The 16908-nt window shown below is 42.5% G+C and overlaps 1 protein-coding gene across 1 annotated transcript in view; it reads right to left on the reverse strand.

Annotated features, from left to right (window-relative positions):
* Window positions 1–4059: 4059 nt before the first annotated feature.
* Window positions 4060–16908, reverse strand: part of LRRFIP2 (LRR binding FLII interacting protein 2) — a 1911431-nt gene continuing 1898582 nt past the window's right edge. Inside the window, exon 12 of the mRNA XM_044075332.1 lies at window positions 4060–4652. Within this exon, the coding sequence (XP_043931267.1) occupies window positions 4542–4652 (111 nt within the window). The 3' untranslated portion in view covers window positions 4060–4541. The remainder of the gene's footprint in view (window positions 4653–16908) is intronic.

The raw sequence follows: 16908 nt of genomic DNA on the forward strand, positions 1-16908 counted from the left end.
GATAGGAGTTTTTTTGTGGGAAACTGTGTCAAAAGCTTTGGATCGATCTAGGAAGGTGGCAGAGACAACTTTCCCTTGGTTTCTGTATGAGTTTATGGTGTTGGTGAAGTTAATTAGGGCAGTGTTGGTACTATGGCCTGGTCAAAATCTGTGTTGAGTTTTAGAGAGCAGGTTGTTGGAGAGTAGATGGGACAGGAGTTGGTAATGAATACATCTTTCTAGAATTTTTGATAGGGACGAGAGGACTGCAACATAATTATGTTGAACTATCACTGAGTGCTTTGCTTATGGAACTTTAATGATATCCAATGAATAGTACATTGAATGCACATGGGTAAGGCTTGGGTTTGGAATACAAATGCTGTAAGTTATGCTAAAGGTTTCAGCATTAGCTGAAGTCAAGCAACCAGATAATTAAGAAAGAAATGTACACCCTTATCTTTTCAAAAACAGCACAAAATTAAAACTTGTTTATCTGCCCTTAACCTATACCGTGAAATTTTACAGATAATACAAATAAGTAACTGAACACTGCAAAAGTGTAAAAAAAAATCAATACAAAAATTAGAATGTATATAGTGTCAGTGTATTCACCAGATGCAAGGTGGGAGAAAACTACACTACTCAGATATTTATTTATTTATTTATTTCCAGTTTGATAACCGGGGAGGTCCACTGGGCCCAGAGGGCCCGTTTTCAGTGGAAGCCCGGGGAGAAAAGCTCCGTATTACATACAATTAGAACAAATATAGAGTTGTACATTTAGGTCTGCAGAGAAAAGCTCCTTATTACATACAGTTAAAACAAACATACATTTATGTAATTATACATACAATTATAAAATGTTTTAGAAAAGAAAGTATAATTATATTTGGTGTTGTACCAATTTGAAGGAGAGCACAAAGAAAGGGAGAAAAAGTAGGGAGGAAAGTAACAGACAGAAGGGAGAGAGAGCTATGTACAGTATTTACGTCTGGACATTCTTTAGATTTCAGACCGCGGAAGTTGTGGGGAAGAAAAGAAAAAAAATAGCCAGAGCATGAGGGAGTAAATGTATAAGTGATATTAGGAGGGGTTAGGTAGGAAGCACAAAGTAAGGAAGAAAAAGTAGGGAGAAAAGTAACAGAGAGAGGGGAGAGAGAGCTATGTATAATATTTACATCTGGGCATTCTTTAGATTTCTGACCAAGGCAGGTGTAGGGAAAGAAAAGAAAACAAATAGCATGTGCATGAGAGAGTAAATGTATAAGGGATATTAGAAGGAGTTAGGTAGGAAGAATGCAATTACATTTCCAGTTTTGGGAGAGGTGGGAGTGGAGCAGGGATTTGAAGAGTTCTAAGCTTGAAGTGATTCTTAGCAAGGGAGGGAGGGAGTTCCATTTTTTGGCTAGAGAATAGGAAAGGAGAAACTGGCCAGGGGGATGTTTTGGTTTATATACAGAAAGAGGATTTTGTTGGGCAGATCTAAGGGGTCTGTTTGGAGTGTAGAATTGTAAGATATTAGTAAGAGCGGGGCATGCAGTAGGTTTAAAGATTATTTTGTTGGCTGTAGTAAGCTGTAGGTAGACAAGGTGGTTAGGATATGATCTGTGACAGAATTAATCACTTAAAAGAGAAAGGTTATTCATGTATTAATAATGTTAAAACACAAAGTTACCAATCTACTAAGGATAATTAAATTAAGCTTTCTCTATGTGACTTGATTGTGCCCTTTTCACTGGGATAAGAAACAGAGTCAGTTGGGTTAAAAACCATGTTAGACAGAGAATGCAGTATTTTTTAAAAATTACACAATTTATCATGTGTTTGTGGCCCACAGGGAAGATAACATAATATCCAGACAACTAGAGTTTGACTGCTGGATTGGGCAGTGGAATAGCCAGACATGCCTGGATGGCAGTAAGCAGATAAGACCAGCTTGCCCATTTTGATGGCTGGAAAATGGTGGTCCCAGATCATCAAAAATGCTCCTGTGCAAGCAGTTGCCTATATGAAAACAATATCCAATATGTTACAAGCAAGTAAGAGCAGTCCTCACAAAGGTGTAAAAGAGCATGGGCACGCCAGGGAACTGTGACTAGAATATCCCTGGGACAACGTGGGTGCTCATATCACCTAGGGAGTGTCATTAGGTACCAAACTACAAAATCTCTAATAGTTGTCTGTATGACAGTTCTCAAAAAAAGGGCGGGGGTGACAATGACAACAGTGGAGCTGATGGCTGGCAGATAACAGGAAAAGATGACAAAATTAAATGATGCTGTAGAACACTAACTGCATTGTTCTGCTACATGACAAAATATGTTTCCAAGGGGAATATAAGCTGAAAAATGGTAAACTGTTGAGTTTGCTATTTAAAATATTTTTTCTGTTTTTCAGATACAAAAGTATTTATCTTTTCCAGAGGTAAAAACAGGATTTTTTAATTGTATATACATTAAAGTTCACAAGCTTCTAGACTGAAACCCCTTTTCAATCTGAATGCAAGTTTCTGGAGATCTTTGCCATTTTAGTATTGATAATTTTGCTAAACAGTTTATCGTCCAATTAACTCATTATATCCTAGTGACGTCCCCAGATGTATCTGTAGTTACATCCTACTGACGCCTCTAGGCGTCAAACATTGCTTGTTCATATTTGTATCCATAATTCCAAAACCATGGTATGCACAAGGTTTTATATGATTTCATCTTAAAGTGTACATGATGGCAAACTCGGCTAGATGAATATTTAACCTCTGTCTAGTACAGAAAAAGAGATATTAACTTCTGTTTTTATTATATTAATTTATGTAGATATAATTTTCACACTATTCTAAATATCCCAACAGCCAAGTAACACAGACGGAACTCCTTAGCTTCAAATGAAAGTTCTCAGCTAGATGAATAAAATGCTGCTGACAGTGTGTGTATAACGTGAGTGATTGCTGAAATATTGCAAGTTGTTTACAAAATATTACAAACGTAATAGTTATTGTGTTTACTGTGACTTATAAAATTTGGTTTAAGACCTAGAACCTAAAGAGTACTACCACTATTCAAATAGTTTGTGCTGCAGAGTTTTTCAATTATACTTCTTTCATAACCCCTATGGTTCCAGAGATATGAACATTTGTTTGAAATGTGAGGACATAATTTGATTCATTCAAAAGGCTTAGGCTTCGCCAATTGGAAGTTACAGTGCAAACTTTCTTAGCTCCATTGGAGTGAATGAATTAAGGAATAACTTAAAGCGCAGATGCAGGGGGGCCCTGAGTAAGACATCATAGTTGCAATCACTCATCCAGGATCCCAAGTACTGTAAAGCTTAAAAAGTGTTTGGCTGGTTACACCCTTGCTTCATAGAGATATTTCAATCCAAGACTGCTTTCTTACTGGAAGTATACCATACACCATTTTATTCAAAAATTCAAATAAAGAACATAAGCAACTGCAAATATATCAAAACAGTATGCATAAACACAGTTCTTCAAATGATAACAGGACAAATACAAAGGCACTTAGACATTTCAAGCAAAGTGTCTTTTAATATGTAAATTTTCCCAAATGTATTATCTGCTATTAGGAAATTACCCAATGGTTAAGCATTGTACAAGTTAAAGCAACATATTTTCCTATACTGTTTGTGGTACTTGCTCTTAAAATTAAGAGTATTATGTTTCATTATGTCCTAGATCAAGCAATTCAAACCACCACTGAGCTATCACCCACTGAATAAGTCAGGATATATATATATATATATATATATATATATATATATATATATATATATATATATATATAAAGTTCAGCTGACTTAAAAGTTACATTTCTGAGTTTTATACATTTTACAAAAAAAAAAAATATATATATATATATATATATATATATATATATATATATATATAAAATCACACATTTACTCCTGAAAACACATGTTGCCATCTTGCTAATACATTCTTGTCAAATGCAGCCTACTTTAAATAACATTTATTTTATCAGAATCTGATTTTAAATACCAGGTTAAACATTATTTCTAAATGCTATTATTTCCATTGCACCATAGAAAAGGCACTTGATCTGTGTAGTACCCTGCTTTATGAAAGGTAAAGAACTGCAGCTGTTGCATTTAGACATCTTCATCTCAAAACACATACACATTAATTTATCCACAAATTTGTCTTTTAGAACTCATCTTACCAGGAATTAAGAGTAAAGAAATGTAGTTCTGAAATTTGTTAGTTCCAAAGTTAAGATAATGGCCCCCAGATGGCGTCTTTTTATTTTCTGCCATTTCACAGGTATGACTTGGTGATCACTGCAACTGCTCAAAATCAGCCCAGAAGAAAAATGGACCAAATCCTTACAGCTGAACAAGCACAAATTGACAGGTACTGCTCTTTCATAAATTGCACGCAAATATATTTTACACACTTGACTGTTTTAAACCAACAGCTCAATGTTCAAGGGTGCATACATGACTGTGCCATGAAGAGGAGGTGCTGCAATACAATGCAGAAAGAAGGCATGTTTAGCAAAGCTGTACGATACCCATTTCTGTCTCTACTGCTGAGATAAAAGTGCATTCCTATTGGCCTTCATCTTCTCTAGCCGCTTGACTAAGTGACTATTGGTCACTTCCATTTCTTCAATTTTATCTAGTGCTGTCCGTAGCTGTATTGGGGAAAAAGTGGACATGTTATTAAGACAACTAAATCTACAAATTATATGAAGTTTTAACTGTAACATGGTTTCATTTGGTAAATGCGCAGCTTTGTTTTAGATGTCTATTTTCCACTACTATTGCATCTGTCCAGTCTATTTCAGTTCTTCTGAATTGTCCTTATAATTCCCAGCATTAGCACACTTCACAAATGTTTACATAAAGGAATTCTCAACAATAAACTGCACATTCTTCACGAAACACAGTCATAGCTTTTTTATCCCATTTGGAGCAGTATTTGTTACTTTTGAGTTAGATGGAGAGAATATGAAAAAGAAGTTGGATCTTACCATAACGTTCCATCTGTGTTGTTGATCTTCACCAGTCCTTGACAGTGGGTTCGGTTCTGAACCTCGGGACCAACTTGGCCATATCTTCCAGCTCATGTTCTCCAAATTCTAGAGCCAGGCTCTACCCATAATGCTCCTCACGCAGACCAGGTAGCTTCCTCCAGGATAGAACAAGTGTCCAAGCTTTTAAAGAAGGCTCCAGAAAAGGACACTGCCCTAGTGGAATGTGCTCTTACAGGAGAAAATGTATTTATTTATTTAACATTTGTTAACCAGGAAAGTCCGACTTGGAACTAAGCCAATTTTTAGCAGAGGCCTGGGGAGAAACGCTCCAGATGCATGTCTTTGTAACATGGGAGAAAACCGGAGCACCCGGAGGAAACCCACAAGAATGCAAGGATTACATGCAGACTCCGCACAGAAGGCACCCCAGCTGAGAAATGAACCAGAGAACCTCTTGCTGTGAAGTGACAATGCTACCGCTCCACCACTGCACCGTCCATGCTCTTACCATTGGCTAAGTAACAAAGGGAAATAGCTTCAGAAATCCAAGAGGAGATAGTTTGCTTGGTAACAGGTTGACCCAGGGTCTTGGGTGATGAGAGACAAACAGGCATTCAGACTTATGGATAGAATTAGTTTTGTTCAGGTAGTACCGAAGTTGCCTGTGCACATCCAAAGTGTGAAGAGTCCTCTCACTGGAGGATTGAGGGGAGGGAAAGAAAATGGGAGGGTGACTGAGTGCTAATTTATTAGCCACCATGGACATAAAGGACAGACTGGTGTGTAGAGAGACCCTATCCTTGTGGAAGACTGTGAATGGGGAGGTATATATTAGAGCTTGTAACTCAGAGACCCTTCTGGCAGAAGTAACTGCCACAAGAGAAACAGTTTTATAGGTGCAACGTTGCAGGAAAGAGGAACTTACTGACTCAAATGAGGCCAGGGTAAGTTTCTCCAAAACAAAATTGAGATGCCAGGGAGGAGGAATTGGTTTCCTTGGTGGTCTAATTTGATGGACTCCTTTTAGGAACAGTTTCACTTTCAACCTAGAAGCGAATGGTGGAGACATAGACAGACATGCAGAGATGGCAGAAAGATGGGCTTTAACTGAAGAGTAAGACAGCCCACTCCATCAATTCACACAGATAGGACAAAACCACTGGGAGATCTACTAACAGTGGTTGTAAATCCTTTCTGAGACACTAGATAGAAAACCTCTTCCATTTGGAAACACGGGATTTCCTAGTAGTGGGTTTTTCGGCCTCCTACAGAACTTGAAGGATGTCCTCTGAAAAAAGGTGTCTGAAGGGAATTAAAACTTTATCACCCACAGGGTCAGGTTTAGAGATGACATCTGTGGATGTACTCGAGTTCCCTTGTACTGTCTGAGTAGGTCCATTCTGTGGGGTAACTTGTGGTGATTTCCTATGGCTAAAAGGAGGAGGAGGGGGAACCAATGCTGCCTTGGTTAAAAGGGGGTCACCAGCAAGATTTTTGGCTGTTCCCACTGTAATTTTTGCAGGATCTTTTGGAGAAGTGGGAAGGGGGGAATGCATACAGAAACATCACCTTCCAAGAAAGGATATGACCACCCACCTTTTATGCCAAGGGATGTGGGATCCTGACAAAATTTGGTTCACGGAGGAGGCAGAGAGATCTATCGGAGGTGAACCCCATCAATGGACCAGGTCTAGAAACACATCCCTGTGTAACATCCATTAGTGGGACTGAGTCATGGACCTGCTGAATCTGTCTGCCACAATATTCTGAGTTGAAGGAATGTAAACAGCCTGAACAGTCTTGACTCTGCCAATCTAGCTCCCAGGCCTGTAAAGCCAGTCTGCACAGGAGGTAAGACATTGTCACCCCTATTTGCTGACATGCCAGAGGACTGTGGTGTTGTCTGTGAATCACCTTATAACCACTGGGGAAAGCATGGGCTTGAAGATTTGGAGGGCAAAAATCAAGGCCCTCATTTCTTTTATGTTGATGTGCTCCTTCAATTGGGTTGGAGACCAGACATCTCTGACCTTCCAGAATTCCAGTGTTGCACCCCATTCTGTATCTGAGGCATCCGTGTACAGCTCCTGAGTGGGAAGAGGTGGTTGCAGGGGTAGGTCTGGATTCCTTGCAACCTGAAAAATAGTACAGTTTTGTACCTACCATAAATGTAGATGTTTGAAGATCCACATTGCTGCAGTCCTTACATATGGGTAGTCCGCTGTCCTCAGTCGGCCCGAATACCAAAGTATTAGGCTGACGTCGGTCAAGGCGCTTAAAACTGACATCAGGACGTCAGGGTACAAATGCGCATGACCGACGTCATATCCTCAGTCTTTTCTTGCCCCAGATGTCAGACGGCCCTAAAAAGAAAGGCCAAAACCAAAAAACAGCAAAAAACAACCAACCACCCCTGCACTAATCATATTTACAATATTTACAATATTCACAACCCAAACCACACAACCACCTCTAACTACAGAGGGGAAGGAGGGAGTAATTGGACTGCAGCAATGTGGATCTTCGAACATCTACATTTATGGTAGGTACAAAACTGTACTATGTTCTTCATCTCACATTGCTGCAGTCCTTACATATGGGTACAATCCCAAAGCAGAGGTAAGGGAGGATGGCAAAACTATAAAGCATTAGGAGCTGCCAAAATGCCCTGTAAAATTGCAGTGGCAAAACCAGCCCTAGATTTAGAGTAAAGTGGAAGGTGATAATGCTTAGAGAAAGTATGCACTGAACTCCAAGTAGCTGCCTCCAAAATATCTTTAGTAGCCACCCCCCTTAAGAAAGCTGTAGAAGTGGCAGTAGCCCTAGTGGAATGAGGCCTAATCCCAGCTGGAATCTCCTTACCATGATGGGAATAACAGAAAGCAATACAAAACCAATCCACTTAGAAATAGTCTGTTTTGAAACAGGTTTGCCCTGAGAACCCAAAGCAAATGAAACAAACAACTGCTGAGACTGCCTGAACCCTTTAGTTCTGCTCAAATAATATCGCAACTGTCTGTGTATATCCAAAGTGTGCAAAATCTTTTCCCTTTATTTTGGGGTTTGCATAAAAAGTAGGTAAATGAATAGTTTGGTTTAAAGCCACACTAGAAACCACTTTAGGCATAAAGGAAGGGTTAGTACGCAAAGATACCCTGTCCTTGTGGAAAATTAGGAAAGGCTCAACCGCCATAAGGGCCTGTAATTCAGAAACCCTTCTCGCAGAGGTAATGGCCAACAAAAAAGCAGTCTTCCATGATAAATATCTCAACTCGGCAGTCGCTGCAGGCTCAAAAGGTTGTAGAGTGAGTTTCTCCAACACAAAATTGAGATCCCAAGCAGGAGTAGGAGCTCTACGTGGGTCTTATATTCTTTGCCCCTCTAAGGAATTGCTTAAACAAAGGATGAGAAAATAATGGTGGGTCACAGTCATAGTGAGCAGAAATTGCTGCAGCATGAACCTTAATAGAGGAGAAGGACAAACCTTTGTCCAATAACTCAGTAAGGTATTGAAGAGCAACACTTAAATTAGGTTTAGAAACATCAAAGTCCTTTGCTGTACTCCAAATTAAAAATCTCCTCCATTTATCAGCGTAAACTTTCCTTGTACTAGGCCTTCTGGCCTCCAAAATAACATTCAAAACTTGTTGTGGAAGTTGAGACCCTCCAGGGTTTAAAACAGAATATGCCAGGCTGTTAGATGTAGAGAGTGAAGTTTGACATTGAGTAAATGACTGTTCTCCTGAGACAGCAGGTGTGGAATCGAAGGCAAAGGCCATGGAGGCTCCCGTACCAGACTTCTCAGTAATGGGTACCAATGCTGTCGAGGCCAATCCGGAGCTATTAAAATCATGGTTGGCTTGTCCTGTCTGACCTTCAGGAGTACCTTTGGGAGGAGAGGCAGAGGTGGAAAGGCATACACGTGAAGATTGCTCCAATTGAATGAGAGAGCATCCACTTTCCAAGCCATGGGATGAAACCTTTTTGTGCAAAACTTTGGCAGCTGGTAATTTAGAGGAGAAGCGAACAGATCTATGTCTGGAGTTCCCCATAACACTGTCAATTTTTGAAATACATGAGGATCCAATTTCCATTCGTGGGGATCCATAATTTGTCTGCTCAACACATCTGCTAAGGAGTTCTGTGCTCCTGGCAGAAACCTTGCCTGAAGATTCAGCTGTAAACTGAGAGCAGTCTCCCACAAAATCATTGCTTGCCTGTATAGAGGATAAGAATGTGTCCCCCCTTGCTTGTTGATGTACCACATGACAGTTGTGTTGTCTGTTAGAATCAACACCTGCCCTAGAAGAAGCAAATCCTTGAAAGCTATCAATGCAAATTGGACTGCTAACATCTCCTTCAAGTTGATATGTAAATGTCGAAGTCTGGCAGGCCACGTGTCTTGTATCCACTTTCCATTCAGATGAGCTCCCCAAGCTTTGTCTGAGGCATCTGTCGTTAGAATCTGACTCGCCTCTGGTCGGGTCACAGAGAGTCCCTTGTTTAGGTGACATTCCTGAGCCCACCACAAAAATTCCTTTTGGATGCAAGGTATTATCGGAATGACAGTGTCCAAATCTTGGCAGTGCTGCGTCCATACATTTTTGAGATACCATTGTAGCTTCCTCATATGCAGTTTGGCATTGGGAAGTACCAGAATACAAGATGCCATGAACCCCAAGGCTTGAAGGACTGTCCTTGCAGTCAGCCTGGACTGACGAGACAATTGGTGGAAGTAAAGAAAAAGATTCTTTTGTTTGTCCGGGGACAAAAAGGCCATCTGGGATGCTGTATTCAGTCTCACACCCAGAAAGCACATGTCCTGAGAGGGTACTAGACTGGACTTTATTTCGTTCACAGAATACCCTAGGCATCTTAACACTGCCATCACATACTGTAAATGATGAAGAAGTTCGTCCTTTCCTTGAGCCAGAATCAGGCAGTCGTCCAAATAAGGATAGATTTGTATTCCTCTTAGCCTGAAGAAAGCTACCACTGGAGCCAGAACCTTTGTGAACACTCTGGGCACAGTAGATAAGCCAAAGGGCAATGCAGAAAACTGATAATGAAAAGTCCCAGCCCGAAAACGCAGATACTTCCTGCAACAGGGCCTGATAGGAATATGAAGGTAAGCCTCCTTGAGATCCAGAGTCACCATCCAGTGATCTTTGCCCAGCAGAGGTAAAAGCTGTTGTAACGTCAACATTTTGAACTTGGGAATGTCCAGATATGTGTTGAGGATAGATAAATCCAAAATTGGTCTCCACGTGTTCCCTTTCTTTGGTACTAGAAACAGGCGAGAATAAAATCCTAGGCCCACTTCTGGCAGAGGGACCGGTTGTATAGCTCCTATTTGTAGTAGTAGAGAAATCTGTTTGTGAGCCTCTAGTCTTTGTTGAGGAGGAACGTCTGGCATGCCTTTGAAAGGAGGTAAGGTATGGAAATAAAACTTGTAACCTTGGTGTATGATATCCAATACCCATTTGTCTTGGGTAATTAAAATCCAATTTTCCTTGAAGAGTGCCAACCTTCCTCCCAAAGGTGCTGCCAGGCAAGAAGGATCTGGCAGCTGAAAAAGTAGGTCATTGGGCCTGTTTACGAAAGGACTGGCCCCTGCCCTCACTCGAAGACTGTGCAGGTGAACTCCATGTTCTAGGTCTGAAGGAACTCTGAGCTCTGCCCCTACCACGTCTAGATCTACCCCTAGACTGAGAATCAGAGGAAGGATACGTCCACCCCTTATAGCAGGCCAATTTCTACTAAACTTTGGGGGCTGAACTTGCAAAAAATCTTTAACAGTCTGCATAGACTTAGCCTTGTCTTCCAATTTCTTTAGGACTGATTCCACAGGTGGACCAAACAACACTTCAGACTGCAAAGGAGCATCCAAAATCCTTGTCTTAACATGGTCAGATAAATTCTGATCCTTAAGCCAGGCGTGCCTGCGAAGAACTGAACCAGTGGCAGCCACCCTAGAAGAGGCCTGCACAGCATCAAAACCACACTGTAAAGAATGCTTACCCACCTGTTCAGAGACATGCACCAAATCTTGTAATTCTTTACAGTCAATGCCTTCTGCCAGAGCATCCACCTTAGACTTCAATTGCGAAAGGAGGAAATTTTGATATTTCAACATATGAAACTGGCAATTCAAAGCCCTCATAGCTAAGGTAGAAGATGTATAGACCTTTTTTCCCCACCTATCCAAAGCTCTGGCCTCTTTATCTAGAGGAACCGGATTCTGTACAACAGAGGCCTTGACCCCCTTAGGTCCTTGACTAACAGTTTCTGGGTCCGCCCTAGGACTCTTATAGAGATATTTATGAGCCTCAGGCACCCTGTAATACCTATCCGGTTTAACAGGCGCAGGAGGCAGAGAATCAGGATTAAGTGAGGCCTCTGAAAATACATCCTGCACAACATCCAGAACAGGGGGTATAGCTAAGGGCCTATGTTGAGGTAAAAACAAAAATTCCCTAAGCCTTTTCCGTGAATCAGAGAAGTCCTGACCTTCCCACTTAAAATGTTCCCTCATAGAATGAAGTGTCTCTGAAAAAGAAAAATCCTCTGGAGGAGAAGCAGAAGGAGTGGAATCTTCTGCATCAGAATCAGAATAAGGAGAGTACTCCTGCAAGTCTTCAGTCAAGACTCTGAAACATCTGAAGCCTGCTCAAAACTTTCCAACTCTGGCTCCACCCTAGGCCTCTTCTCAGGAGGGGGCAAAGAACCTCTAATCAGAGTAATCAAATCTTCTGCCATTTTAAGCATGTGCTTCTTAGGCACAGACCCTGCTGAACTAGGACTGACACCAACAGAAGCTAAACCTGGCCTGCCTCTGGAAGAAGCCTTGGAAACAGAAGGAGAGGGCCTGACCACCCTGGGAAGGGAGGGGAGAACAGAAACCTGAGAAGCCCCTTCAGCCTGACCTGCCTCTTGAGAGACCACATCCTGCACAACCAAAGTCTCCCCCTGAGACTCCAGAGAAGCCTCCATCGGAACCACCGGTTCCACTGAAGCCTGTAAAGAACCGGCGTCCGGAACGGACGACTCATCTAGCCTGGGTTTAACCGCTTTGTCTTTGCGCTTCTTCGTGGAAGCGGGCGTCGGAGTATCCGACGGCATATTATAATTGCACCGCTTTCCGAAGACCAGCCTAGCACAATCTAACCTTCGCTTAATAGTGCGTTTATTAAACCTAGCACAAAAGCGACACCCGACTACGTCGTGCTCAGGCCCCAAACAAGGAATACACAAAGAGTGATAATCCCTATGCGGTATCGGTTTCCCACAAGAAATACAATTATTCACTTTTTCTGACATCCGGTAATACACTGAGGCAAGAAAAAAACAAAATAGTCCCCAACGGGGTACTTAGCCAACTTGGATTCGTCTGAAACTCTGAACTCGAAAAATTTCAGAACGCCGAACGGCACTTGCAACGCTGCTTCTGCATCGGACCATGCGGCAAAAAAGACTGAGGATATGACGTCGGTCATGCGCATTTGTACCCTGACGTCCTGATGTCAGTTTTAAGCGCCTTGACCGACGTCAGCCTAATACTTTGGTATTCAGGCCGACCGAGGACAGCGGACTACCCATATGTAAGGACTGCAGCAATGTGAGATGAAGAACATCCACCAATCTAGCTCCCCTTTCAAGTAGGGAAAGAGTATAATGACAAAGTCCAGAAGGTGGGAGTGTTGCATCCAAACCATCCTCAAATACCACTGGAATTTTCTAATGTGTAACTTGGCTAAGGGGAGCATGGGAAGCGTAGATGCCATGAACCCGAGGAGACATAGAAAGTCCCTGGCGGTCAGAGACTGAAGGGGTAAATAGTCTTGGAAAAAGGAGGTAAAGGGCAGGACCTTCTCTGGGGGTAGAGAGACTAGCATCCTGTCTGTCTGAATCCTGCAGCCACGAAAAACATGGTCTTGGGAAGGGGTCAGAGTAGACTTCTGATAGTTTATTGTGAAACCTAGACTTTCCAGGAGAGACATTGTGAAGGAGAGATTCTCCTGAAGGATGTCTGGGGAAGGGGCTTGGCTGAGAATGTCATCTAGGTAAGGAAACATCTGTATACCCTATAGTCTGCAGTAAGCTATGACAGGAGCTAAGCATTTTGTGAAGATCCTCGGTGCCACAGACAGACCAAAGGGCAAAGCACAAAACTGAAAATGTGAGGAAGCAGAAGAAAAGCAAATACATTTCCTGAACCATGGATGAATGGGGATATGCAGGTAGGCATCTTTGATATCTAATGACACCATAAAGGCCTGGGGAAGTATAAGTGTGAGAAGGGTGGGTAAAGTCAGCATACAAAAGGAGGGTACTTTGAGAAAGGTATTTAGGCAGGTAAGGTATAGGATAGGCCTCCAGGGGCCACCCTTCCTGGGAACCAGAAACATCCTGGAGTAAAATCCTTTTTCCACTTAAGACAGCGGAACTTCCTGAATAGCACCTTAAGAAACAAGAGTGGAAATGACATGGGGAAAGAACGGCAGTTTGTTTGGTGATTGTGGGATGCCCCTGAAGAAGGGGAGAGCTTCCCACACCATGAGATATCCTTGTTGGATGATGGAAAGGGCCCAAGACTCCTGAGTTATCTGTAGAGACAAAGAAACAAATGAGTATAAGGGCCTGGAAGGGCTGTTTCTGAGAGGAGGAAGCCGACTTGGAAGGGATTTCTTTTCTGGAGTCCCTCTTACCTTTGGTGGAATGTAGCCTAGCTGGGCTTTCCGACAAAGGTGGTTTTGGAAGGGCAATTCCTCTCAAACCTGGGAACAGGGGAGACAAAGATATGTGTTAAATCCTGGAGCTCTTTGCTCTTTTCTTGGAAGTGATTTAAATAGTTCTGCAGCCAAGTTACTAAACAAGATTTTGATGTCCAAAGGGGCATTCCATTACCATGGCCTTAATATCATCAGGCAAGACCTGAAGCCTGAGCCATGAATGCCTCCTCAGAACAGACTCAGAGGCAGCTGCCCTGGATGAGGCCTTTACAGCATCATAACTGCACCTGATGGAGTGCCTTGCAACCTGGTCAGAAGAATTGAGAATGGAGGAGAGCTAAGCCTTGGTGGGAGAGTCAGGGAGCTCAGAAAGGAGCTTTCTTGCATCTGATAAGAAAGCTATGGAATATTTGGTCATATGAATTTGATAATTTACTGCCATGAAGGCCAAAATAGCATAAGTATATACTTTTTTCCCTAGTCTCTGCATGACTTTGCTCTCCTTATCCGAGGGAAGCAAAGAGGTGGAAGGCAATAATTTGGATGCCTTGTCTGCTGAAACTGATATAGTAGCTGGGTCTGCAGAGGGAGCTTTGAAGAGGAATTTTGAGTCCTCAGGCACCTTATAAAGTCTATCTGGGCACCTGGGAGCTGAAGGCTGGGAATCTGAGCATTTAGAAGCAGATGTAAAAGGCATCTAGGAAGGCCATTAAGAAAGGGTGTATGGCAAATGAAGATGGGGAGTCCATCTGAAGGCGGTCATAATACCTCTTTTGTATGTCAGTTACTCAGCAACAGTCCTATTTGAAGAATTCTTTCATCTTCAGAATAATTTACCCAAAGGAGATATCCTTCCCAGGGGAATCCGTGCCATTACATTACTCTTCTGATGAGGCGTAACCCAAAGGGGAAGAGAGTTTGGTTGAATAAGCCAGGGATTCATCCCTTGATGATTTCTCATCTGAAGAAATATCCTCAGAGGTCCCTTTTAAAGGAGTAGGAGGAGGAAGAGCAGAAGGAGGAGAGGAAGGAGCCGAGGTCTGATGTACTACCATAAAGGCATTGAAAAGGCCTTGGGAGAAGGCTTACCAATCTGGTGCTTGATCTTGGGGAACTGGAAAAACGTATTTGGTTTTAACTTTTTTTCTTTTTAGGAGCTTCCATGTGGTGGAAAGTTGATGGGCCAGACGTCAGCCTGCACTCCACAATATCCGCAGGCACATCCTCTCACACAAGGATTTGGGTAATGCCATGCAGGCCTTCAGTAATAACAAGCCATGGCTTCCCCCCCATGCCCGAATCAGACGCCTACGAACCCTGTGCAGATGTGCTGGTAGGATCCTTCATGGCTTCCACTGTGGTACCCACTGAAGGTATGTCTACTGACTCCAGGACAGCCTCCAGACCCACCTCAATCTCGGGGGGGATGCCTAGAAGACAGGGAACAGCAAGATCATCAGGCATAGACCTCTTGGCCTTTTTAGGTTGCATCTTGTCTGAAGGGCCCAATGCTGCCTCCATATCACACGCTAAATACTTAAGGCACTGATTCTCCAGATACAGTTTAAGAGAAGCTAGATGGCTGTGAAGGGTTTTGGAGACAAAGGCCTTAGAGATAGAGGTGGTGTGTTTATGGTCTGAGCCTAAGCAAAACAAGCAGAGCTCGTGTGAATCCTTATGTGGAATCTGCCTTCCACACTGACACTTGCCCTTCCTAGTTGGCATGTAATCACTAAACACAAAACAGTAGCCAAAACTCAAAGAAAAAAGTCAGTGGGGTACTTATCTGAACCACAGTTCGTGACTAATCTGGTGAGCGACGACTGCAGCTGGCAATCGGATAGGCAGTAGAAACGTTCTGAGGCTGGTACGTGCTGAAGTCCGCTTTATACCCGATGTCTCTTTATGGCTGACGTATGCTAGCTGATGTGCAGCGTCGCACGTACATTACAGTAGCACTGAGACTTTTGCATACTGGCCAGACATACAAGTCAGCCAGGGCCGGACTCCCTCATGTTATGAATACTGCAGCATATGAATAGAAGGACACAGGAAAGATATTGAGCAAGATTTTTTTAAAATACTTAGAAAGGAGAAGGGGAAAAAATTACCAAGAACGGTAATTAAAGCAGTACTAAAAAGTACGAGAACTAGGGAGATACCAATGATGCTAATTAAGACTGCACAAGTAAGGGACTAAAAGGGATGAAGCACTGCAATAGTATAAGATTTATGAAAAAAAGGACATTTTTAAGATATCAAGGTAAACAGCTGTAAAAAAGATTCTCACTCAAGAAAAAAAGGCACTGTACATGACAGTATACAGTGACCACGTCTGTACGTTATGTTGGAAAATAAAACCTGAGATAGGTTAGCTCACTAGGGCATTATGGGTAAGGGAAGAGCTTGAGAGTTTCAGTGTTCCATGAGCTGGAAAAAGTGGTTGGGTCATATCTGAACTCAATAGTTGAGGAATGAATGAAATTACATCATCAAATCCAGTGTCATCTTGGCTACATGAGGCAACAGAAGTAGGAGTTTTGTGGCTTGCTTTTGAGCTTTTAGAAAGCTTTTTGGGAGTACTGCCAGAGGAGGAAAGGCATACAGGAACTTCACTGACCACTGGAAAGAGAAAGCATCTGTATTCCAAGCTGAGGAGGAAGGACTCCTGGTGTAGAACCGGACAGCTGGTGGTTTTGTGAAAAAGAAAATGGTCTAACTGTGGAGTTCCCTACTGATGCCTTACAGTTTTGAAGACTTGTTTGTTCAGGGCCCATTTGTGAAGGTCTTCTAGGGACCTGATCACAGAGTCCATGCTCTGTCTGCAGCACCCGTGTGAACACCTTGGTTGGGTGGGGATGAGGTGAAAGGAAGGCCTGGGTTGAGCATGATCAGTTTCTCTCACCAGATTAGCTCCTTTTTGAGGCAAGGTAACTGGGGAATTAGGGTATCCAGGGGATGGGAATGTTGAGACTAGAATGACTTTAGGTACCACTGACTTTTTTACATACATATTCAGGCCACAGGAATCACTAGAATGGCAGCCATGAACCCCAAGGCCCTGAGTACTGGAATGGCAGCCATGAACCCCAAGGCCCTGAGTATCTCCCTTGATGTGCTACCATTGGAGCTGCACACTTTGTAAAACCTCTTGGTGCCAGAGAAAAAAAAAATGGCAGGGC

This window comes from Protopterus annectens, chromosome 6.part1, assembly GCF_019279795.1.
Source record: "Protopterus annectens isolate FY-2018-M chromosome 6.part1, PAN1.0, whole genome shotgun sequence".
NCBI classification, from domain to species: Eukaryota; Metazoa; Chordata; order Ceratodontiformes; family Protopteridae; genus Protopterus; species Protopterus annectens.